Here is a 26,499-nt window from a genome sequence, read left to right as displayed (position 1 = left end):
TCATCGACATAACATTGAAAGTTGCAGCAGAGAGCAATGATTCGGTGGGCAAGAGGTGGCAGTTATTGGTTGAAAAGCCATGGAGAAAGGTTAGTCCCCTGGGGTAAACCACAGGTAGAGAGAGAGAGATAGAAGAGAGGAAGGACCCCAGCAGGACCTTAGAGAGTCGATCAGTGAGAAAGGAGGTCAGCCAGGCCAGGGCCTGATCAGTGATTCCCTGGTTATCACAGAGGCGACTAAGCTGGATGGCATGGTTGACCGTACCAAAAGCAGAAGAAAGATCGAGGAGAATGAGAAGTGGAGCACTTAGGTTACCAGAGTGGAGCACTTTGAAATCAATTCTATTTTGTGGGGTTTTAGTCTGCCCTTGCTGTGTATATCTTGCTCTGGATTTTATGATATTAAGAGGGATGTAACCCTATGTTTCATGTGGTTTGGATTGTGATGGGGTTCAGTTTTGTTTTCAATAGCTCCACCTGAGGAAACAGCAGAGCTTCTCACCAGAAACTTTCCCAAAGGGCCCCAGCCTAACTAAATGATGCCAAAACGTTTCCTTGACTTAGTGTAGTCTTTTCCCCTTACCCCAGGCGGTCATCAGAGTGTCGATGAGGGCCTTGAAAGTCACACTTGAATTGTTGGAGAGGCAAGGAACCTCCACTGCCCTCTCTGCTCTGCTGATGTACCTCCAAACAGATTGCGGGGGTTTCCTGACTACCTGCGAGGTGGCAGTGGCAGGACGGTGATACCTGAGGTCTCCCTTATAATTGTAGGTAGCTGCCCCTAAATCCTCCTACAGCTAGGTAAGCACCTCACCTTCTGAGAACAGAGACATACTTCACTGTCCACCCTTTCTAGAACTATACAGCATCTCAGTGAGTAACATGCGAGCACACATTTATTCCCAACAGTCCGAGAACTACAAATACAACTGACGTTTACATACTACACTTTAAGGCTCTCCTCTCCAGGAGGAGCAGCAACATCCCCCATTTGCAAGGTATTTGAGTTCTTGGACATTATGCATCGACGATTCCCTAGACCTACCAAATGTGTCTTCATAGGACACACCTCTGGATTAGGCTCTTTCCCTGTTTGCCTGCGAAGTAAGGTTGTGACTGCCAGAAGGTAGGGCCCACTAGCCTTCGGAGTGGGCTTGTAGGTTCGGAATACAGGTTTACGGAAATCCTCTTGTTGCAGACACACGTGCAGGGTCCACATTTCTGACACTTCGCTGTCTGTTAAGCAGGTGGAGCTGGGGCTGCTGTTGTTGAAGGCTTGTCTAGTCCAGATTTCCTGGCCTAACTCCTTATAGAATGTTTCTGGGGCAAATCTAGGTAAGTCCTCTCAGATAGTTGCTTTCCACTGGATGCCGATGCCAGGCAGCCGGACTGCGTCCCCCTTTCTGGAAATTCCCATACAGTGCCAAAAGTAGCCTGTGGTTTCTTTGCAATATTTGAATAAGTGCCCTTTGCCTTCATACGCGCTGAGTACAAGGTAAATATCTCTTTGGTATTTGCATGGATATTTAGTATCCGGTCTTTTTTCTCTTTGCCTGTTTTTGCTGGGAATTCAGTACCTGGTTCAGGCAAGCAGGCACTCTGCTACATAAGATGAGGATACGGCTCAAGTCGACAAGGATTTTGTCAATCCTCCAGAGCATGGGACAATAAGCAGGGGAACTCAGTGCTGTTATTTCTCAAGCATTTCTAACCATGCACGAAGACGGCTACACTAATTCCAGATCATTTAAGCACTTTACCCACTGTCTTTCACCCGCCAGAGTGACTGGAGACCATGCAAATGGCAGAGGGGAACAGTATCAGTCGCAGTCCAGGTAACATAACGTAACGAGGTGAGAAAACACTCCCTCCCCTAATGAATAACTCTTCTTTTCCAGCTAGCGGATGCCTTCCAGTGACTCCCCAGTCCACTTATCCAAAATCGCCTTGTGGCACACCGAATAGTGTAGTCGCTGCTCCTGTATGTTTGAGCAACAATGATCTTTAATCGTTGTCCGCTGTCGGAAAACATGTGCCACTGTTCTGAGTTTGCCCAGAAGCTTTCTGAAGCACTTTGTCATCCCAGCAGATGAGTGCTTTAAGTAAGTTCATGAGGCCCGCTACTTGCTTCGTGAGTCTCTGAGATGTAGCAGGTGCTACTGAAAGACCTCTGGGTATACTCTGAATCTGTAAGAATATAATAGAGAACAGCTGTACATTGTTTTCTATTTGGTGTTTTTATGCATTCATCAAGTATAGTTCAGTTTTTCAGAGTGCCGAGGCCCCCATTTCTGATTCACCGTTCACTTTCAGCCACAATAGGAGAAGCAAAGACGATGTATGTTTCTTGCCCGATTCCAGGATCCTGAGGCTTGCAGACGTGATCTCGCCCCCTGAACACCTGCCTTAGCAAGGCCTCAACACCGTACTCTGAAAGGTCCTTCTTTTTTCAGCTGATGTTGTGCTCTACCCTCGATGACGAGGCCCCATTAGCAGGATGAGGCAATGGGGGGATATTGGACTACTTTGCACCGTTAACCCTGCTGGGCTGGATAAGACACGAGAGTCCCCAATCTTCATTTTACAGGCCGCGAAGTTCAGGACTTCCAGGGCAAAAGCAGGTGTCTCTCTCCCTTCCAGGACATGCATGTGCAGTTCGGTGCATGGAATTGTCTGTGGCCAGTATGATGGGAGGGCTGTTAGGTAGTGGCACTGAGGCATTCTCTTCAGTCCTGCTCCAAGCGGGGAGTCGTTGTACCAAAACATCCCCTGGCATCTGTTCCATGCTTGCATGTTATATAACAGTGGACCATTTCCATGTCTTTTGGTAGCTCCTTTAAGCATCTGCCAGCTTCCAGCAGCAAAGGTATGGAATGTGCCTTTGGCCTGATGGTGCTCAATGTTTAATTTATTGCCGCTAGAGGTTATAGTGCTTGATGTGGTAGTGCACGAGTTCCAGGTTCCTGGCAGCGCAATGGAATGCTATATGCTGGAACAGTTGGACAAGTGCACCAATCATAGCTCCATTGGTCCTGCCCGATCGCTGCCCACCTTTTTGGGACAGGTGCATGCAAGGTTGGTCAGTTCTTCAATGACACCATCAAGAGGTGGCAGAACTTCACATATTCAGGGTGGGTACATGCAGGGCTCCCGGTAATGTTTTCATGTGGGAGTATTTTATCCATACTTTTGGAATTTGGAAGGATTTTTCCTGGGTTTAAGGGAGTAAAATGAATTGTCGACTGGGTTATTTGAAGTAGAAGTACAAATACATTTTCATTTAAAAAAAACATGGAAGTTTTAATGCATACTTTCTTTGAGCCAAGTAATTGCTACAAAAGAAATGTTTTTAAAAAAGTCTGGTAGGCCATCTTCATATGAGATAACAAAATAGAAGCTCTTCTCTTCATGGCATGTGCTGCTAAGGCCTCCTAAGGGAAACATCAATAAAGCAGTCCAGGGGGCAGCAAGGCGCTGGCAACTGCCTATCTCTTACTCCCTGGGTTTATCTGGGAGGTTTTGCCCAATGTATGGTGTAAAACAGAGCAGTGCATCTCTTATCTGGAGGGTGGGTGCGTAGTGTGTCTAAGCCCCTCCGAAGGTAGCAACATCCACTTATGGATTATAGTCTCTGTGGAAAGGCTGATAAGTTTCCCTGACCTCTGACTGCTTTCTAAGACCACAGTGAGGCCATCACACCAAGCATGGTGGGATTACCTTCAATTTGTCTCTTTTCCTTTGCTCTTCTGGGCTGGAGGGGGTGATTCCGGCCTGTGCTTTCACCTGGTGCCTGTGTTTCTTCTGACAAATTTGTATGCGGTCTTCACAAACCTCCGACGTCTCACAAGCTCATTCGAGTGAGTTCATCAAACAGATAACCACTGACAATGGGTGGATAAGATTTGACATCTTGTCACTTAGTGTTCAGACTGAGCCACCCTCGTGTCAGAACCACTGCCGCGCAGCATGATCAAGCTGACGTTTCTGCTTCATGTCTAGACACTTGCATGCGGCTCATTGTTCCCCGTTCTGTAAGTGGAGGGGAATAGGACTTTCTAGGTCCACTGTTTGGTGGTTTCAGCAGACATACTTTCAGTGGGATGGCATTTAGCTGTCTGGGAATCAGGTCGAACTGTGATATTCCTAGTACTCTCTCTTTCCCATTTCTTCATAGAAGAATTGATGCAATCCGGTGGATTCTGCTCGCATCTTGTCAGCACAGCTGAAGTACCACTAGATGTTCTTGTTGTGTCACAATGAGCAACTTCTCCACACAGGTGCTTCCTGTTTGGAAGGCTGCAATGCCCTTCTTTCTGTGGCTCTATGGTAGCATGGATTTGGTTCTTGCTTCAGATTCAAAGAGATTAACTTCTTTATTGTTCTTCGACGGGCCATTTTCACAGAATAGAATCCCCTTCCCAGTTTTATGCTCTCAGAGAAATACACTAGTTTCTCGTGGCTGCCCATCTCAGTGCTATCCCTCTGTATTGGCTCTTCGTACAGCTATGCGCCTGCACCCACTGACTCCTGATAATGGTAACGTCTCCCTGGGTGTAGTCCAACATTATATCACAAATGCGCAAAGAGCAATTATCAAAATGATGACCAAAAACAAAAACTATTTTCCAAAATTGAGCTATACCACGCGTATAAGAGAGAAAATGTTGGTTTTAATAACATTTGATACAGAATAATTCTTAAAGAGCCAGCCAACACGTGTTTCGACCCTTCCTGGGTCTTTTTCAAGGTCAATAGCTTTTAAGACTTATAATAATGCCTCTGTGTATGAAATCCAACGTCTTCTGTCAATGCAACTTACATACCCATTCGATTTGCGTTCCACACAAGAACTGGCCATAAGGAATTCTGTCATGTCCTCAATGTATCTGGAATTTGGTAACCGGCCTAAACCACCACAACGTCACAACACTAGCTCACACAGGCCCTACGCGGCCATGTTTTAATCCAAGTGATCGCTTCCCATTGTGGATGTTTTGCGATCATTACTCTTTGCGCATTTGTGTCATTGGTATAATGTTGAACTGCGCGTTCTTCTTTTCATGAGGTCGGTTGGGCACCGCCTCTACCCACCTTGGCACACGCAGCAAGGAATGCTTCTTAAGTAATTCGTTTCAATCGATCACTGTTTCCCGAGCGCAGTTGATTCAAAGCTCAAATGCTCTTCATGTGCCCAAAAAGTCTCCCTGTGTGTACAGGACTTTTCTCATTCCGTCCAAGTGGCATGATACATACATCAAAGTCTTGTTTTCCTATATGTGCTGGCATTGTCATGCTCTCTCTATCCAACCAGGCCTGCAATTGATCTCGTAATGTATATATTCAGTTGTGTCCGCAGAGGTGCGTGTTTTGGATAACCAACGGAAGTCTCCACATAAAGTCTGCCATTTCCCTCAGCAGAAAGTGAAATGTGGAGCTTAATAAAATACCTTGTTTTTTTTACTATTCCCCCGCCCTTTTTAGCATATATTTTTGGGATATCAAAGAATCCCAACATATGCGCATCCTCGGGAGGATAGCTCAGGGGCAACGTGCTCGCCTTTGAAGCAAGACGAATACGAGCACCACAGGTTCGCTCCCCGGGTCTGCGCTTAGAAACCTCTGGGTATTAAGCACATTATAAATAACCTATCATATCTTATCATATCATATGAAGATATATATGCAAAATGACTGGAAAAGTGGGTGGGCAAAACAAACCAAAAGTAGAACGATGCGCTTGCACCATAAATTAGGTAAACGGGGGGCTGCAGTGGACTGGATGTTGAGGATACCTTGCCCAGGTATACCACTGTGAAATACGAAACAAAGAAGGGGGGGTTTCCAGTCTTGCTGCGCCGACACCAAAAAATACTACAAACTGCTACAATTGCAGGTTTATTATGGTTTGAAAACAGCCTGACACGTGTTTCGCTCGAAACACGTGTCAGGCTGTTTTCAAACCATAATAAACCTGCAATTATATGCAAAATGACAATATCAATAAAGTTACTCTGATTACGTAGTGTACTATCGTCTAATTGGTGGGTAGCTACTAGATAATACTAAAGGAATGTAACTGCAACCATTAGCTGTGCCTTGTATACTAGCAGAAATGTAGTGCACGCCGATGATCTAACTCGCCAAGAGTTTATCCAATCTGACTTACAAACCTAGACAAGGCCTCAGGTACCACATCTAAAGAGATCTTGCTGCATAGTTTAAGAGATCTCTCTGTAGCAAAAGCCTTCTCTGTGCAGTGATGAAGCCTTTTTTCTTCCAGCCATAGATAAACATGCATTTCATCTATTGTTGTAGGCCAAACAGGTTCCCTATTATTTGTAAGAATAGGAGCTATCTGTCCACTTTCGCAAGGTTATCAAATTCGCTATCGACCTTCTTTTGGGAAGAATGAAGACCCACATGCTTGATCTTCTCATAACCCAGGCGTTCTCTTCCCTCCAGTGTGGTGGCCTGACTCCTTGTCACCGGATGTACAGGGTAGCCTAGAGTGAACACAATACTCTGAATGTGGCCTGTGTTTGATTGGTTTTCAGAACGCTTGTTTTCTGTCTCAATTGGTCTAGCTCTGAAATACCACTGCTGGGGCACACACCCCGGTACCGTTCATGACCTACAGTGCGTGGGCAGTTGTGATGGTATAACTGTCTACTGTGAGTTACAGAAACAAGTCTCTTCATTGCCAAAGGCAATACATCTTCAAATCGTACACTTAAAAGCTCTGCACACCTTGGTTAGGCCAGCATAGCGGTTTTGACACATGAGTGCTACACATGGAGAGGGCATGTTTGCCCTCTATGTGCTGTACATAGCTAGGGCCCAGTCAAGTGCAAGCAGCCTGTTGTTGTTGCGTCACATGCATAATATTATAAAAAAAGGTGTTATCCAAAAACTGTCTATTAAGGACCTTTCTTTGCAAGAACAGTTTTCGGAATGCCGGTGCTGAGTGGCTTACCCGCCTGGAACTGAATCGTTGTATTATAGGAATTATTTCAATCAGAAGGGTGTTTAGGCGATCCCACCTCCAAGACGTTATCTGGAAAATTGGCATTTAGGTATGCATTTGAAAATACTATGACTGAAATATGGAACAGGCTTCACAGCCAGTTTGTAGCAGGAACCTTTTCAAGATTCACACGCTGTTTCATATGTTCTTGTCATTTAGTGGTTGGTTCTGGAAATATCTAGAGTGTTCTCTTAAAGTTTAATGAACATGTGTGTCAATCCAGAACGTACCAGAAATTGGATTCACCTTTCATGTTGACCAGACCCCTCCCACCGCAACACACAAGGGCACACATCTGTGCCAATTTGGGCATACCCCTAACGCAGGAAGCGATGCCCATGGGCTGACACGCTCACAATGAGCAGCCTATGTTTACCAAAAGGAAAGGGATCACAGAAAAGCTGCAAGTGCACCTCTGGGAGGGTTCCCGAACACATTCTAAAAAGCAGGAAATAAAACCCCAGGACAAAATATAATCTGGCATCTAGCAGTGCACCCAGGGTTGAGGCTTCGGAGGAGGGGCTTGAGGCTGAATGTGCAGAGACCAGGTATTGACCCTTCATATTCACTGATCATGCTGGTGAAGGCAGAAGATTCAGCAATCAGTAAAGCTGGAGCCAGTAGTAGAGGGGGCTTTGCAAAAGAGATGAGTGAGGGAGGGATGATGTGCTCAGCATCACTGTCAGATCATAGATGGTATAAGGGTGACGAAGACCAGTCGAGATTGAAATCTACAGTTATTGCTCCGAATGATTTCAATATTCATAAAGCGTCAACTCACTTTCAGTCATTGTTAAGGTCAGCTCTGCTATTACTCGTGTTCAATGTTTCATTGATGCCCAGAATGACTATTGACTAAATCTATTTCTTGTAATTCCTTGGTAACATCTCTGAATGCTTCTGGCTCCTTTGCAGCTGAAACGGTTGCATCTGTTCCATTTCTCGATCATGTCTCTTCTCCCCCTTGCCCACTGCCTGCATTACCTCTGTGCTGATGACTTGTTTCTCTAGGAGCTCCCTTCCCTTTACTATGACCTGCATGTGCTCTGCCCCCTTGGGGTTTAACTGTCTTCAGTCACATCTCTGGCACTGGCACCCCTTCTTACAGACTCTACAGATGACATAAAGCCGATCTTGCACCATTTATTCCGCTCACATAGACTGTTCCTGACACATCTTTAGCATTCTCTAGATGTGGTCTCCGGAACATACAAGTTCCCCTGAGATTAACAGATCTAAAAATAAAAGCTCCAGATATCCTCCTTTCCAGGGTCCTTAAAACTGCATTCAGTGATTAGTCCATAGTTTGCACATATAGTGCACACTCTGATAATTAGCAGGTTAGCCCGTGACTTGTGACATTACTACCTTTCTGTTTAGTTGCCGTTTTGTTGTTGTGGTCTCTTCACACTATCACATTACTTAAAGGCACAGAATTCCACGAGTTGTCTTGGGGTCACAATATTTCGTGAATTGCTGTGTTGTGCACTCACTTTCCCATAACTGGTGGTGATGATGTAATATATCATGAGTTATTGGGACAGCATCCCATAGGCTATTTTTGTTTTTACACAATCCCATAAATAAATAAATGTGCTGTTCTAGAACCATCCCTTAGCGAGTGATGTTTTTGTTGCATCCTCCCATGGTTTGCTGTGATGTTGTTACACCGTGCTGTCAGTTCTTCAATTTTGACTTACTCTGCCATAAATTGATGGGTTGTTGTCACTCATTGCTGTACGTTAGTGTGTTGTTGTCGTACCATTTCATAGGTTACTGTTGCACTGTTGCTTGAGCTGTTCTGTTCTTTTTTTGTCATTGTATTTCTGCCTAGCCACTATGTCTTGAGTGGTGTCTGTTTGATAAATGTTCCAGGGCTTCTTGAGTTCTGTTATGGCAGTGGGTGATTGCATCACTCTTTCTCTGTCTTCTGATTGTCTCACCAGATCAAAGAGCTGCAGCTCGTCCTCTCCGAAGCCAATGACAGCATCCGAGGGCTACAGGAGCAGCTGACGCAGGAGCGGCAAATGCGGAAAGAGGAGCCTGAGACCTTCAACCAGAAACTCCTCCAGGTCACTGAGATAGGCGGTCCAGTGGGGCGGGTGCACACTGTGACGACACCAGGGGCTAGTGTGGAGCGTGTATGGTGGAAGCAGAGGCGTTGCTAGGGGGGGGGCTGAGGGGGCTATAGCCCCCGGGTCTTTTGGTTGTAGCCCTGGATAGAAGCTCAGGTGCTACAAACAAAAAGCTACCTAGCCCTGAGTCCTGCCAGTCCCGACATTAGCTTAACCCCTGATCTTTTCCAGAGCTAGCAACACCCCTGCAGGGGACCACAGCAAGAATAATCTTCTCTCGATCTAGAGTTTTATTTGAAGAACTTTACTTAGAATATTTCGGCATGCAATTATTATTACGCTTTCAAAATTGTTACTCGTTTTACGAACATCGAAAGGACAAAGGGTTGAGGCAGGTCTGTTGGGATTCATACAAATCTCTGCAGTGTGCATTGAACCTACTGAACTTTTGTAGTAGTACCAGGCACTACAGGATTCGCAGGGTTGCAAAATACACAGGGGACTCTGGAGGAGACGTTGTAAGATGCGTACCTTGGGCATTTGGTGGGCACTGATGATTATATTGGTAGTGTGGACTTTCAGGGTACTGGGGGGGGGGCTTCGTGGGTTTGCTGTTGGCCATGCATGTTCTATGGTCTATGGGCAAGTGCTAGTGCTCGAGTTAACAGGAGTCAACAGTTGTGCGCTTTAGAATAGGCGTTTTACTAAACCCCTTTTTGGCAGACATTAGGTGTGTCTTTTCGGTATCGGCATATTGTGCTCATACCTGCGCTTGTTGAAATAGGTTTTGTGGTGATGGTGTTAGGCGACGGACACAATATTCTTATTTTGCTTTATCCAGGCCCGCTCTTAGAGGTTCAGGCTATTTTTCTCGATGAAAACCCAGGTGCTGCCTTGCTGCTCTGACAAAACTATCGGGAAACTTAGAATTTCATGTTGACGTTTCATTTGAGGTATGCATATTATAGACCGAAATTGTTATCCCCCCGAAGAAGCTGCCATGGAAGGCAGTGAAACACGTATCGAGGAAATCTACTTTCATTTTTTAGGAAAGCCTTTTAAAAGAAAATCTTCATTAATTTTCGTAATATCGCGAAGAAAATATATACTTGGTTCAGCACAATTATAAACCTTCATCTCCAATTATTGAGCTATTAACCACAGGTGTTTTGCAGGCAGCAGCTTTAACGTAGATCTCGGGTGGCAGTTGCCTGTAGGCCGTGGGTGTAGTAGGTTGTGTGTGTAAGTTATGGGTATCCATGGTATTCTCTCGGGGCGCACAACTGTCTGCAAGCTTGGCATAACTTTTTGCCCGAATTCTCTAGAGTTTCATGAAGGGCCATCACTGAAGGACAGCACCATGTCATGTGGCTAGGTAGCAGGGACATGTTTATTTTGCACACATTCAAATAAATAATGCTCACTAACCAGCAATATCTTACAGAGGCATTTCAGTTTTGTGAGGACCGTTCCCTTTGTACTATTGACCGCATGGCATCTTGGTTTGCCTTGAATGAAAGTGCAGCCTTAGGTGTGGGCGGGCTCCTACATATGTAGGTCAGCCATATAAGTCAACGGTGGTTTACAGAGTACAACAATGGACAGCCTGGTTGGTCCAGGAAGAGTGCAGCACCGAGTAGATGAGGAAGTCCAGATTAAGCACAACACTTTGCAGGCTGTAATATACGGACAGCACTGTGCAGTTTAGGCAATTAACACAGGGTGCAGTACTGGTCACGTGTGGTGACACAAACATGGCACAGGCTAGTAGGTGTTTCATACACGACAGGCCCCTGGGGAATCTATTTACTTCAAATGGAGAACAGCACTAGGTTAGCTTGGGGAGTATAGAAAGGGAGAGGGCACTGGGCAGGCTTAGTGATTCATACAGAGCAAGTCTCTGAGATGGATGGCTAGGCCTGGTAAGGTTCCCCAGCGAACAGGCTAGGGAGACCATACATTGCACATAACCCACTGTGTTCGTTTTTTCAGGCAGGGCACACAACTGGGAATGGCCCAAGCACTCTTTCTTGGTGGTGTATCTAGTTGATATCCTGTTCTTGTTTTGGTAAGGGCTAGCAAGGCTGATTGTTTTTTCACTGCTTGTCCACAGCTGAAAGAAGACCACCAGAAGGCCCTTCTCAGGCGCGAGTTCGAGCTGCAGAGTCTGAATCTTCAGAGACGGCTGGAGCAGAAGTTCTGGAGCCAGGAGAAGAACCTGCTGGTGCAGGAGTCGCAGCAGTTCAAGCAGAACTTCCTTCTACTCTTCATGAAGCTCAAGTGGTTCTTGAAGCGCTGGCGCCAAGGGAAAATCCTACCCAACGAGGACAACGACTTTCTGGAGGTACAGTGACCACGATATCTGTTCAAGGAACTCTTCTCTCTCACAGCACAAAAACAAACTCGAGAAACATATGAGTCCTAGAACTCAGAATCTGTGATCCAACCATTAGCCTCCATCGTCCAAGATGGGGACAAAATGATCCCAGGCCTCTCACAAAACAAGTACAATTATCTACAATCTTGTCAAACCTGATTCAGTTGCTGAGAATAAGTTGGCTAAAAAGGCAAATTTGGCTTGGACCCTGCCCCGAAACAGCCTTCCTAAACATGGGCTTAATGCCGCAGACCATTGCTGCAAAAACTGTATCACCCATTGTGAGGGATCCATGTGTGATCCAGGCAAAGGAAGTTTCCGCTTCACTGAAAGCAGATGCCTGGCAAACCTGATCTTCACAAGGGCAATGGCCAGAGTTCTTTATGGCAGTAAGAATGAATACCAGCACACTTATTATGCAGCAAAAGAGTTCATGTTTGTCCCAGTGCAACGCACTCCAACCCTCTTTCCCTCATATCTTGTGCTATTTAGGTTAGCCTGGTCACCAAATCAGAGGACAAGGGCATGTAGTTTAGGTGTACTAAGGCTAATTCGATTAACTGGATCATTTGATTAATTGTACTTTGTCTTGTATATTTTCAGTTGATCATCCTGACTTCAGCATCATGATGTTTTTCATGCTAAGAGCATGATGTGAAACAAATTTGGATATTGAGAGCAATGATTCTTAGACAATTAATTCCTGGGAATGTTGACCGTGTATCTTGATATGCGGAACACAAGTGTGGAAAACCATGGAACGTGAGTGAAGAGGTAGCTTAATTTCACGATGTAGCATAGTGAGGAACATTAGAATACTGGGATGAGCTGATTGCTGGTACAGCGTAATGTGGCAGTCGATCTCAGTGAGGAGGCAATACCGTAATGTGATGGTGTTGTGTAATCAGCACCACAAAACAGATAAACCTCAATGAAGGACAGCTTGATGATCCTGCAAACAGTCAGAGTGTGGGGTAGTGTAATGCTGTGATGAAGTGGAGCAAGCAGGGAAGCAGGGCCCTGCGATTGAGCTGAGGGACCGGTTAGGGTGATTCTGTGATCTATCTGTGGTGAAGCACAGTGGGGAGGCAGTGTGACGCTGTGATTAGGCTAAGTGAGGCGGCAGCGTGATATTGCAATTGACTCAAGTGAGGGCTGTGAGATTTATTTACTCACTTGAGGTGTTTTATGGTGTTCTTGCATGCCGCTACAAGCCCACTGTGCTCCACATTGAGTCAGATGGTGGTAGTCCAGGTCTCCTTTCGAAGCAAGAGAGGTGGGTCCTGTTCCCTCAACATTGTAGCTTGGCATTATGTCTGCTGATAATGTGTCGCAGTCCCCTATAACGGGGTGGGTGGTTTCGCATAGAGTCGATTTGTTCGCAAAAAGCCTCGATAAACAAAGCATTCTGTGATGGAGCGCAATGTCCTGAATGGTGTGGCAGCATAATACTGTGATGGAGCAGAGTGAGTGGGTAGGTTGCAGTGTGATATGGTAAAGTGATTTACTTTTTTATTAACACCTATATGTTAAGTATGTTGATTGGCCGTTTCAGGTAAACAGCATAAAAGAACTCTATTTGCTGATTGAAGAGGAGGAGTTGAACCCTCAGCAAATCAATGCCAAGCGCAAAGAAGGGGAAAGCTGGTCACAGAATATGGTAAGCCGCTGAAAAGCCATTTTATATACAGATATGAAATGCACCTTACGCTCTTGTAGAGTCTCAACTGTTGGTTTTCGGGTTTTTTTGTTTGTGTAAAAGATTGCTATGGTTTTTAACTTGCATAAAATGATAAAAGGCCCTTAGTTAAATGGGAAAAGTAATCAGCTGGTTTGTGACACCTATGGTATCATTCCTTGCCTACTTACGCTGCTTCCCAGTAATTAATATATGAAACCAGTAGAAAGGAGCATGCATGACTTGGTGTTCTTAAATGATTACAACCGATATTAGATTTCCTTTCAATCTCGGCTGGACTACCATGGGCAATTTTGTTTACCGTTTACAATATAGTCATTACTAGTACAGCTCAGTGAAAGTGTATAGGAGTTGTTTAATGGCCAGGTCTCTGTCATCTCACACCAGCTAGCATGCAATTTCTAATTTTCGTTAAACAGGCTCTGTGATTAATCCTCACTGACTAATGTCCAAAGTGTTCTATGGCTCGAGAAATGCATATTGTGTGTACACAAAGGAGTTCTTATTTCGAAGGGATTGTGTCCTCCGACGTATTCCTTATCTTTGATAGATCATCTCCCAGCTTGCTGGCCTCGGAAAGAAATTTCAGTAGAGGGTGCTGCGCGCCGACGTCCCTCAAGCCGATGTCCCTCGACGGCCTCTGTATCGGCGCTGACGTCATCACGCGTATAAATAGACTCGCGCAGTGTCCTTTGCACAGTTCCGTTTTTCTGTGCTTCATGGGGCCTCGAAATATCGTTGCTCAGTTCTTCAGTCAAATATACTTCATTATTCCTCGTGAATACCATGGCTTCCTCACCCGAACCGACGACTCCACGGTCCGGCTTCAAAAAATGTCGAGACTGTGGAAAGAAAATGTCGTTGACGGATCCTCACAGGATCTGTTTGTGGTGCCTGGGAATCGAGCACCATTGTTCGGAGTGCGAGGACTGCATGCCCATGACGGTGAAAGCCTTGAAGGAGCGTAAGGGGAAGCTCGAGAGAGGTAAGGCAGTTAAAACTTCTTCGAAAGTTTCCTCGGCGGAGTCGAGACATTCGTCTCCTCGCCATCACAAAAGAAATTCTCGTTCTAGGTCTCGAAGCAGTTCCCATCACTCTTCGAGATCTAAGCATTCAAAAAAGAGACGTCGAAGATCCCCTTCCTCGTCTTCTTCTTCCGTTTCCCCGAAAAGGGTCTCCTGCCCCACAAAACATAGCTCTCAGGCTGAGTGGGAGGAGTATTGGAAAAAGATGCCTAGCGTCTTCGAGAAAGCGGCCTCGACCCCCTCGAACACTGCTGAGGGTGATACTTTGGGTGAAAGACCCGAAAAATGAAAACACAGCGAGTCGCAGCACCCGGTGAAAGAAGCCACTGGAGAGCGTCACAAACCCTCGAATAAAGGCAAGGTCGTGTCTTCGACACCGTCGTCAAAGATCCCTTCGACGCATAGATCGGGGTCTTCGACGCCATTATCGAAAGGTTCTTCGACACACAGGTCAGTCGAGTCGATGCCGTCTTCGACGTCGAGAAAGGACAAACCCACGGCCACCTCACAGCCTGTGGCCATACACAGAGCCTCGATCACGAGAATGTCGTCGACAACCTCGAGTAGAATTCCGATACTCTCGGGTTCATCGAGGCCTCTACCACCTTTCTCGATGCCTTTTTTGATGGCTTCGAAGCCTTTAACGTCCGCGTCGACGACGTCAACGTTTTCTCAGCCAATCATGACGAATTTGGCCCCTTCTGCTCTGGAAATGGGATTCATACCAGACCTGATCACTCCAGAGTCTTATCATCTATTTATGAAGAAGGGGAGGATTCGGATCAGGAAAGACCTTTTGAGTTGCAGGGATCTGCAACTCCTGTACCAGAGGAATTTACCTCTGAGGAAGGTAGGTTGAAAGACCTCCAAGAATCCTTACAGGAAGCAAGTGGGTTGGACACTTCCCCAGAAGTGGAATTTGCCAGACCAGACCCAGGGGAACATGCTGAAACCCCTTATAGAACCTTGATGGCAAGGATAATAGAGTTTATGGGGTGGTCCACACCCTCCCCTGCTTTTCGACAAGACGACCTCACAGACATCTTGGTCAAAGGTCCACATGAGGATCCTGTGGTGCCATTTCATGCGGCATTACAAAGGAGAATATTGGCAAACTGGGAAACAACTGAGGTAATCCCGGCGGTTAACAAAAAATTATCAGCTTAATATAGGGTGTCTTCTGCGACCCTGAATATTTATCCAAACACCCAACTCTGGAGAGTCTGGTTGTTCAGGCAGCTACTTCATCAGGTAGTAAATCGGCTTACCCTACTGTTCCACAGGACAGGGATGATAAGAGATATGACTCTATGGCCAAAAAAGTATTTTCTGCATGTAGCATGGCGTTGAAATCCATCAATGCTACTTGTACGCTCGCAAGGTTCAGCCACACACTTTGGGATTGTGCTTCATCAGCGGCTGACTGCCTCCCGGAGGGAGCAGAAAGGGAAGCGTTCCTAAACATCATCAAGGATGGTAAAGACGCTATGTGCGAATCCCTTCAAACTGGCATCGATTCTGCTGACAGCATCAGCAGGGCCATGGTGGCAAGTACAACAACCCGGAGATTTGCTTGGTTGCGAAAGTCTGGTTTTGCCCCAGATGTGCAAAGCACGCTCTTGAATATGCCCTTTGACGGCTCTTCTTTGTTTGGTAAGAAGGCGGATGGCAGTTTAGAAAAGCTACAAACATCAAAGGCAGCAGCAAAATCCCTGGGAGCTGCAATCCCTCAGAAACCTCTTGGAGAGGTAAGTCCTTTCGCTTCTATTCCGCATTCGGAATAGGCAGAGGACAGCCGGTTCAAAGGGGTCAGAAAAAATGTACCCGAGGTGGACGGGTTAAAAATACAAAAGCCGCAGCAGGTGCCTCTTTACCCTCGGCATCTGCATCAGCCGCCTTCAAACCGCTCTGAGGACTCTCCTCACAAAACACCAGTAGGGGGCAGGTTAACTCAACAGCTGACAGAATGGCAGGCTATTACGTCAGATGCTTGGGCATTGGAGACAGTTGCCCAAGGTTACTGCCTGCCTTTTCTATGCATCCCTCAGAGTCATCCACTGGGGAACAGCTCTCTTGCAGGAAATTGTAGACCTGCTAGAGAAAGGTGCCATAGAACCGGTACCTGTAGCGGAGAGGAACAAGGGCTGGTACTCCCCCTACTTTCTCATACCAAAGAAAGACGGAGGACTGAGACCTATCTTGGACTTACGAGAATTGAACAAGTTCCTCAGGAAGGACACTTTCAAGATGGTAACTCTCTCTCAGATCCTTCAGGCCCTCTAGCTCCAGGACTGGCTGGTATCTCTGGACCTCCAGGATGCTTATTTCCATGTGCCAATCCATCTCAAACACAGGAAATACCTGAGGTTCGCAATTGGTGGCTCTCATTATCAATTTCGAGTACTGCTATTTGGGCTGACCTCCACCCCGAGGGTCTTCACCAAGCTAATGTCGGTAGTGGCTGCAAGTCTAAGGAGGGAAGGGATTCACGTCTACCCCTACCTGGACGATTGGCTGATCAGAGCTGTATCTCCGGAAAACAAACTCAGATTCAGCTGGATTATGTCTGCCACTTCCTTCACAAACTGGGATTCTCCCTCAATTTAAAGAAGTCACAGATTATATCATCACAGAGGCTCCAGTTCATTGGAGCAGTCCTGGACACTTCCCTGGGAAAAGCCTTGCCACCAGAGGTGAGGGCTCAAGATATTCTGCAGATGGTCACCAAGTTTCAAAATGCCCAACGTCTCCCAGCCTTTGACTTTTTGAGGTTGCTAGGCCTCATGGCATCCTGCATCTTCCTTGTGCCAGAGGCTCGTCTGAGAATGAGATCTCTTCAGTGGGCACTGAGAACTCAGTGGTCGCAATTCTAATGGAGAATGACAGACCTCCTTCAGGTTCCGGACAAGGTAGCTCGAGGCCTTTAGTGGTGGGCCTGCCAGGAAAACATCTTGAAAGGAGAACTGTTTTGGCAACCATGGCCGGAGATAACAGTAGTCACAGATGCCTCACTCACGGGGTGGGGGGCCCATACCAGCGACTTGACCATCAGCGGTCGTTGGTCTCCATCGGAGTCCAGACTACATATCAACCTGCTAGAGCTGAGAGCAATCAGACTAGCGCTGAAGGATTTTCTGCCATCTGTACAGGGGAAAAATGTCCTGATAATGACGGACAACACAGTGGCCATGCACTACCTCAACAAAAGAGAAGGCGTAGGATCACTGCCACTGTGCAGAGGCAATGCAGGTCTGGTTTTGGGCAATTCAAGAAGGAATCTATCGACAGTTCACCTCGCCGGAGAGAAGAACTTGACGGCGGATGCTCTGAGCAGGCCGGGCACAGTCTCCCACGAGTGGGAACTAGCTCAGGAAGTCCTTCAGGAGATCTTCGCCCTTTGGGGAACCCCTCAAGTGGATCTGTTCGCCACCAGTACCAACAGGAAGTGCGATCTGTTTTGTTCAAGGGAATTTCCCCCGAGAGGAGCTCTCGGGACGCATTCGTAGTGGACTGGGAGTTTCCACTCCTGTACGCGTTTCCACCTGTCTCTGTCATTCCTCAAATGATCAGGAGGTTGAGAAGATTCAGGAGGACCATGATCCTAATTGCCCCAGACTGGGCCAGGAGAACGTGGTACCCAGACCTTCTGGACATGTCCATCTGCCCTCCAATTCGTCTTCCACTCAAGGAGAATCTTCTCTCACAGAAGAGAGGTCAAGTTCTCCATCCAGACATCAGAACCCTCAACCTTCATGCTTGTCTTCTGAAAGGTTGAGATATAAGGATTGGGACCTCCCTGATGACGTCATGGAGGTGTTGCTTTCGGCCAGAAGGCCAGCAACTAAGTCTTTATACTGCTGCCGTTGGAACAAATTTTGCAGCTGGTGTAGAGAAGAGAATATCGACCCCTTCTCATGTGGTACACCAACGGTGTTATCCTTTCTACTCTACTTGGCAAATTCAGGCCTTCAAGTTGGCACTATCAAGGGCTATCTCGCAGCGCTATCGATCTTCAAGCGCACTGCAGAGGAGCCATCGTATTTCAAATTACCCTTAGTAGTGCAATTTCTAAAGGGATTAACTAATGTATATCCTCCAAGACCATTCCAAGTTCCCTTATGGGACTTAAATTAAGTCTTAAATTTCCTGATGGGTACTCCTTTCGAACCACTCCACTCTTGTTCGCTAAGATTTCTCACCCTTAAATCTGTCTTATTAGTGGCTTTAAGATCTGCTAGAAGGGTGAGCGAATTTCAAGCTCTATCTTGTAAACCTCCTCATACAATTTTTCATAAAGACAAAGTTGTCCTACAGCTGAAGCCTAATTTCCTCCCAAAGGTGGTTTCTGAATTCCACATCACTCTGAAAATTACCTTACCTTCATTCTATCCGCCTCCCCATCCGGGGAAAGAGGAAGAAAGGCTACATAGGCTGCACCCAAGGCGGGCTTTAAGCTTTTACATCAGCAGACTTGCTAGGATTAGGCAAGCAGACCAACTGTTCGTAGGTTACTCAGGGCACAAATTGGGACTACCGATAACAAAACAAACCATTTCCAGATGGATTATTTTGGCCATTCTGGAATGTTACAAACTAGCAGGGAAAGAGCCTCCTCAAAATCTTAGGGCTCATGCAACCAGGGGTATCGCAGCCCCCTCGGCCCTCCAAAGAGCGGTTCCGGTTGGAGACATATGTGCGGCTGCCACATGGTCGTCCGCACATACCTTCACAAAATTTTACAACCTGGCTTCCTCCTCTAGTCAAGAGACTAGGTTTGGCAAAGCCGTATTACATTCTGTTCATTCCTAAAAGGAAACGTGGCGTTTTACTCCCACCTCCAATTACACACCACTGCTATGGGAGTCTATCAAAGATAATGAATACGTCGGAGGACACAATCCCTTAGAAGAACAAGTTACTTCTTACCTTGTAACGTTCTTTCGATGGGATGTTCCTCCGACATATTCCTTATAGCCCCTCCCATCCATCCCCGCTGTAATACTTCCCTTGTGGTTGCAGTTTACGCTCCTTCAAGGTCAATAACCAATTAATCTAAAACAACTGTTAACGTCAAAACGGAACTGAGCAACGGACGCTGCGCGAGTCTATTTATACGCGTATTGATGTCGGCACCGATACAGAGGCCGTCGAGGGACATCGGCTCAAGGGACGTCGACGCGCCGCGCCCTCTACTGAAATTTTTTTCCGAGGCCAGCAAGCTGGGAGATGATCTTTCAAAGATAAGGAATACGTCAGAGGAACATCCCATCGAAATAACGTTACAAGATAAGAAGTAACTTGTTCATCTGTCAGCTTTCCGATTGACCTAGGAAGCAACCCAGGCCTGTATGATCTCCGTCATGCTCGGTTCTCCTTATTTAGTTAAAGTGACATCCAAAAGGGTCCAAAGCTAATGCATGAATGCAGGAGTGAGATGGCAGTGGGGTGCTGTGGGCAATGCACCCTTTGTTATTTTTAGTGTGCCTTTGCTGCATCTCGTAGCCCTCAGAACTCTGGCAAAACACTAGACCACAGCGGTACTATGCTAACAGACATGCAGCCCTTTTCTCTTCTTCCATAATGTTATGGAAAGAGCAGACTATAATCACTTAACGATAGAAGCTATGCATACAGAGTTTTTATCCTACTGTCAAGACAGGGACAGTGAGAGAAACAAGAGCAGGCCCTGATTGGAGAGCAAGGATTGGGGCTCCTTTTGCCTGTGTCTCACTTAGTGTCTACTGTCGAGTGGGGCGAGTGCTGTGAAATGGCACTCCCAAACATTCCTACACACAACCATGGCAGTCATTGATCTCGTACTCTCCACACTGGATTATGCCGACAGTCTCAATGTAGACATTCTTGAATATCTTAAGTACAAAGAGTGTAAACTGTAGAAGCTGCGCTCATGAGACACATCACTCAGATTCTCCTAACACAACGCTGTCCCATTTAAATACAGAATCCAATTCAAAACCCATTTGCATTGCTCACTGTGGTATCCAGAACCGGGTCCAGAACCCACCAAGAAGGAATTCCTCCACCACATGCCTTTCTTAACCATTTATTCCAGCAACGCGGACCTAAGAACAGCCCAAGGCTTCAGTCAGAAATGTTAAGGAGAATCCTCTTTTCAAGCAGCCAACCTTTCAGGCCGATTTCCTAGGCGGATCTTAACAGTGGTAGACCAACTAGCCTTCAGAACATTTCTGAACCCCTAGCTAATCAGATCATCATGAATATGCACACTCCAAAGACCAGACCAATCGTTCATCACAAAATATTAGACGCCACAGACTCAGGCCCGATGACTCACCGCGGCAAAAACATCAATACGAAGAATGCACCTGAGAGCATACTCAAGTAGGTTAGTAGTCACAATTACACGTGCAAAGAGAGTCGTACGTAATATTGATATCAAGAATGCTAGTGAGTCTGGCTCTTTTGGGTAGGTCTGTCCAACTCATCCTCATAATGGACACAGGGCATCGACACCCTTCCTACCTCCAACCTCATTCACAAAGACCAAATTTATACAGAAATATCGTAGCACAGTTAGCACTACAACTCAGTTGGTTTCCACTGTGCGTTCTCCTCACCAGCCACATGAGTTAAAGAAATATCTTCCACCGCAATACAATCCTTACACACCTGCTAACTCATACCCTACCAGGCCAGTCTAACACATCAATTCTGCTTACATGAAAGAAAAACTGATAAACGGATAATTTAGCATCCTCCTGTGCTCGGTTTATGGTCTATCCATCGACATTTTTGCATCGAGGGACTTTTCCATCGAATTTTTTGCAGCGAAAAAATGTGCACGCATTTTATTTATTTTTTTTAGTGGAGGGGTCCCCTTCCCAACACCCTGTTTTTTACCCTTTAAAACCCAGCCAAAAGAATTAACCCTTTACTCCCCAAAAACATGCATTCGATTCATATATTTTCATTGCAAACCCCTCGATGCAAATGCATTAGATGGATATACTAGATACTGCTGTGTTCTAGCAAAGGTCAGCTATTGGTCTGCCCCAAGCCAAACCGCGTCCGGGAGAATGGAAGATGGTTCCCTTTCCTGGCAGCAACAGCTTGGAACTCACTCCCTTAAGCACTGCGACTGGAAAAAAAAAACAATACTATTTGATTCATTCCCACACGTTCTGAGCCCAGGTTGTCCCATGCTTCTGTTATGTCCTCTGTGCACAATAAACAAATAAATACAGAGAATGGATTCTTCAACAGCCTCTCGAACTAGTATTTCCCAACAATTACCATAAAATAAATTAAAAGAACACTAACCCTCCCTACTAACAGTACATAACGTCCCCTTTTCGCTCACTAGCAAGACACTCCGTTACTGCACCTCCTAACTTCCCCAACTAGCCTACTCACCTTTCAAGCTCTTATGACCAGCCGTAAAACCAGCCGTTAAGGTCGGGTCCCGCAAAGGGAACTCGTAGTAAGGCGGTAAGGGTTTACCGGTACCAGGTGCACTCCACCACAGCAATCGCTGCAACAACTGGTTTCCTCTCTGGATTACCGCTGCCTGACATCTGCCGTGCAGCCACCTAGAGATCGGTGCATACCTTCACCAGGCTCTTCAGAAGCGTCTAGAGTTGGCCAGTCGGTTCTGCAGAAACCTTTTGTTATGTTATGTTATGTTACTTTGTATTTATATAGCGCCTTATATACCATTGGTATGGTCTGAAGCCGCTGGTAGGTTGAACGCCATTGGGAACCGAAGTTCAGGTCAGTAGAGAGAGTAGAAGGAGTCAAAAGGTGCTTGTGAGCACCGGGTATGTGTGCAGCTCATGCGGTATTCGTGTAATAGCTGCTTCATAGCGGTAGGTGTGGTGGAGAGAGATCAGGTGTATGTGTTCGCTCTGGTAGGATTTATCCTGACCGGATGGGGCTGCGCTAGGCCTGAAGAGAACGCCTGGCTGGGGGGTGTGTAACCAGCAGTGTTTACTTAGAATGATGTGGAGTGAGCAACGGATGTTGGTATGAGAACAGTTATACCGAATGGTGTCATAGTATCCCTGTGTTCTATTTGAGTGGTGATGTAAAGGCGAGAGTAAGCGTGGTGGTGTGATATGATGAGTTGTATGCTCTTTCAAACGTTCTCTGCATTCCAAACCGTACTATATACGTCACGCAAGTCTATGCGCTCCAGTCCGTTCCATGCACTCCTATCCGCTCCATGCACCCAGTCTGCTCGATATACTCTGGTCTGCTCCGCGCACTCATGGATTGTAGCCCGCCCCGGGCGCTCCAGTCCCCCCCGCGCGCTCCAGTCCGCCCCGCGCGCTCCAGTCCGCCCCTCGCCCTCCAGTCCGCCCCGCGCGCTCCAGTCCGCCCCGCGCGCTCCAGTCCGGCCTACGCATGCACCCTTGTCTCCTCTACACATGTACTCTTGTCTGCTCCACGCATGTACTCTAGACTGACCCACGTAACTACTCATGTCAGCCCCACGCATGCCCTCCTGTTTGCCCCACGCATGCATTGTCTGTCCCATGCTCTACTCATCCATTCTACTCATCAGTATTGGACGCAATCAGTGCTCGTTAGTTCTACGTACTCGTCCTCTCTACGCAACACATCCACTCACTCTGGGCACTCGTTCGCTCCGGCACTCATCCGCTTTATGCCTCACACGTACTATGCATTCACCTGTTTTACGCACTCATCTCCTCTACGCACTCATCCCCTTCTAGGCACTCATCCCCTTCTAGGCACTCATCCCCTTCTAGGCACTCATCCCCTTCTAGGCACTCATCCCCTCTAGGCATTGATCCTCCTCTAGGCATTCATCCATCTCTACGCACTCATCCATCCCCCTCTACGCACTCATCCATCCCCCTCTACGCACTCATCCATCCCCCTCTACGCACTCATCCATCCCCCTCTAGGCACTCGTCCCCTCTACGCACTCGTCCTCCTCTACTCACTCGCCCTCCTCTACGCACTCATTCCCCTCTACGCACTCATCCCCGTCCACGCACTCATCCCCCTCTGTGCACTCACCCCCCTCTACGCGCTTATCCCCCTCTGCGCGCTCATCCTCCTCTCCGCGCTCATCCCGCTTTCTGCGCTCATCCGCTCCCCGCCTACATCCTCTCCCCGCCCTCATCGGCTCCCCACCCTCATCCTCTCCCCACCCTCACCCGCTCCCCACCCTCATCCGCTCCCCACACTCATCCGCTCCCCACACTCATCCGCCTTAAGCATTCGTGCTTTTCACACGTTCAACAGCAATATCCTGTTCTATCTAATTAGCACTTCACTCATCTTTGTACACTGATCCGCTTCATACACTCGTCCGCTCCGTACACTCGTCCGCTCCATACACTCGTCCGCTCCATACACTCGTCCGCTCCAAACACTCGTCCGCTCCAAGCATTCGTCCGCTCCATATACTTGACCGCTATAAATACTTGTCCGCTCTGTTTTACGCACTCCTGCGTTCTACTCGCTTCTCTGTATTTACGCACACATCAGCGGTACACGCTCGTCCGCTCCACAACCCAGCCGTTCTACACACTCATCCGCACAACATGTTTGTATATTCTATACACTCACACATTTGCATTCTTCCACTCAGCGCATTCATCTATTCCATCTGCTTCATCCATTCTAACCATTTCATCCACAGTGTTCACTTCGTTTACTCCACATGCATTCTGTCAATTTCCGGAGTTAAAATCTCTTTACTGTTTCCGTATAATTTAGTCTTATTAACCATTCCACTGCTTTGATCTATTTTATTGGATTATTAGCTGTCAATTTCTCGCATCAGGTAGTTTGTTGGGTTTGGTGTCATTGAGTTGCTGTTAGACTGTGTGGGTTAGTTTGGTATGGCTTGGGTTTTAGGGGAAGAGGCAGGTTTTCAGCAGTTTGCGGAAAGAAGTTAAATCCTCAGTTAGGCGGATGTGGGGTGGGAGTGAGTTCCATAGTGTGGGGGCTAAGGCTGAGAATGATGATCTGCCTAACCTGACTGAATTTGTCTTCGGTATGACTATGAGGCCGGCTGTGCTTGATCTTAGGGTGCTGCCGGGGTGATAGGGTTTTAGTTTGTCCTGAAGATATTGGGATCCGGTTTGATGCAGTGCTCGATGAGAGATGCATAAGATTTTGAAGGTCACCCTTCGGGCTACTGGAAGCCAGTGCAGTGCCTTAAGGGCTGGGGAGATGTGATCTCTCGGGCCGAGTGCAAGTAGCAATTTGGCTGCCGCGTTTTGTGCCCTTTGAAGTTTATTCAGTTGGTACGCATGGACTCCGAGGTATAGGGGGTTTGCGTAGTCCAGTCTAGATGTAACGATTGATTGGACCGCGGAGAGTCTGTTGGGAAAGGAGAGATATGGAAAGATGCGCATAAGGGTTTTAAGGTGATAGTGGCAGGATTTTGAGACGTTGTTGACTTGGCGCGAGAGTGTTAGGTCAGAGTCACGGGTGCATCCAAGATTTTTCACTGATTTGGAGGGGGTCGGTGAGTTGCCCATGGCGGATGGCCATGGTAGTGGGTGCGGAAGAAGTTCGGAGTTGCCACATACCATGATTTCTGTTTTGGAGGGGTTTAACAGGAGGTGGCTTTGGGTCATCCAGAGTTCTATGTCAAGGAGGCAGGAGGCCAGGTCAGGTCGAGAGTCGGGATTTGAGTTCAGGAGTTTTAGAATTAGTTGAGTGTCGTCGGCCTAGTTGTAGCATAGGATGTTGTGTGAACGAATTATTGGAGGGAGGGTGATCAAGTAGAGATTGAACAGGAGGGCAGATAGGCAAGCTCCTTGTGGGACTCCTGTGTCGACTGGTCGGGCTTGGGAGGTATAGGTAGAGAGTATCGTTATTTGGTACCTGTCTCTGAGGAATGAAGCTATCCATTTAAGAGCCGTTCCACGAATTCCTAGGGAGTGGAGGCGGTCTAGGAGGATTGAGTGATTGATTGTGTCAAAGGCGGCAGATAGGTCAAGAAGGATTAGTGCGGCGCATCCCGCGGAGTCTGTTGTCATTTTAAGGTCATCCCAGATTGAATTTAGGGTGGTTTCAGTTCTGCGACGGGCTCTTAAGCCTGATTTGGCGGGGTCTAGCAGATTGTTGGCTTCCACAAAGGCATTTAGTTGGGAGTAGGCGGATTGGTCAATGAGTTTGGCAAGGAACCTGGTGTTTGAGATAGGGCGGTAGTTTTTGGGCTCGAGAGGGTCCAGCGAAGGTTTATTAATTAGAGGTTTGACATGAACCGTTTTGAATGCGTCGGGAAAGATACCAGAGGAAAGGGAGGCATTTATGATGGATCTTGCGTGTTATTCTGCGCAGATGGAAGCGAAAATTTCTTTGAGGGTTGTGGCTGGGCAAGGGTCTAGCGGCGAGCCAGATGGTTTGCGGGCAGATAGAAGTTTGAGAAATTGCTCTGGTGATATTGGACTAAAGGATTCAAACGTTGGTTGCGCAGTGGTCGCAGCTGGTGGGTTGGCCGGTACGGGCGGCAAATTGCCTGGTGGATGTAAGAGAGCAAGATTTGGTGGCTAGAGTATTTGTTCTTTCGAGAGCTGTGGTGTAAAAATGGAGGGAGAGTGAGTCGCACAGTGATTGTGAGGGGGTCGGGACGGTCGTTGTGCAAGCTGGATTGGTGAATTCAGTGATGATTTTGTGGAGTTCCTTGCTTGGGTTTTTGCAGTTTAGGATTCGGGAGTTATAGTGGGCTTTTTTTGCTTTCCGGATTTCGGCCTTGTACTGATAAAGGTGTCGGGCCAAGGTGGCCATGCTCTCCTGGGTTTTGTCTTTCTGCCATTTGCGTTCTAGATGTTTATATATTTGCTTCAACTCAGGAGCTAGCCATCTGGGGAAGAGGCCACGGCGGGTTGATGGTTTGCAAGGGGGTGTGAGCCGCAACAGAGATGCGTTGAGCCATGAGTCAAAGGCGTCAGGGGTTAGCTGTTTGTTGAGATGGCAGTTCAGTTTGCGTGATGTTAGTAAGTGTCAACTGTTAAGTTATGCAGGGAGCTTGTCTCCGCCCATTTGTAATTTGTAATCTATTCACAGCCTGCAAATCTATGAAAGTTCCAATGCTGGAATAGCAATTAGTTACTTACCTGTAACTCCGGTTCTCCGGCATTGGCATCTTTCGTAGATTCACATGAGACCCTCCCACCTACACCGCATGGCTCGTCTTTTGCCTCTTACTGCCACTCACATGCGCTTGCCAAATCTGAAGATAGCCAACAGGGGACGAGCTAAGGGAGGTGTTATTATTGGCTGTGGGAAGTATGACCCAAAATGACTGTAATAGAGCACAAAAGTGACAGA

General features: G+C 47.0%; 1 protein-coding gene across 2 annotated transcripts in view; it reads left to right on the top strand.

The window, feature by feature from the left end:
* MTCL2 (microtubule crosslinking factor 2) overlaps positions 1-26,499 on the top strand; it is a 524,903-nt gene that overhangs the window by 397,644 nt on the left and 100,760 nt on the right. For both annotated transcript variants that reach the window (XM_069652111.1, XM_069652110.1), the window contains 3 exons: positions 8,970-9,095; positions 11,212-11,442; positions 13,031-13,135. In XM_069652111.1, the coding sequence (XP_069508212.1) occupies positions 8,970-9,095; positions 11,212-11,442; positions 13,031-13,135 (462 nt within the window). The remainder of the gene's footprint in view (positions 1-8,969; positions 9,096-11,211; positions 11,443-13,030; positions 13,136-26,499) is intronic.

Source organism: Ambystoma mexicanum, chromosome 3p, assembly GCF_040938575.1.
Source record: "Ambystoma mexicanum isolate Mex_15411 chromosome 3p, UKY_AmexF1_1, whole genome shotgun sequence".
Lineage (NCBI taxonomy): Eukaryota > Metazoa > Chordata > Amphibia > Caudata > Ambystomatidae > Ambystoma > Ambystoma mexicanum.
Note: the sequence above shows the minus strand (reverse complement) of the source record. Positions and strands in the feature narration are given on the sequence as shown.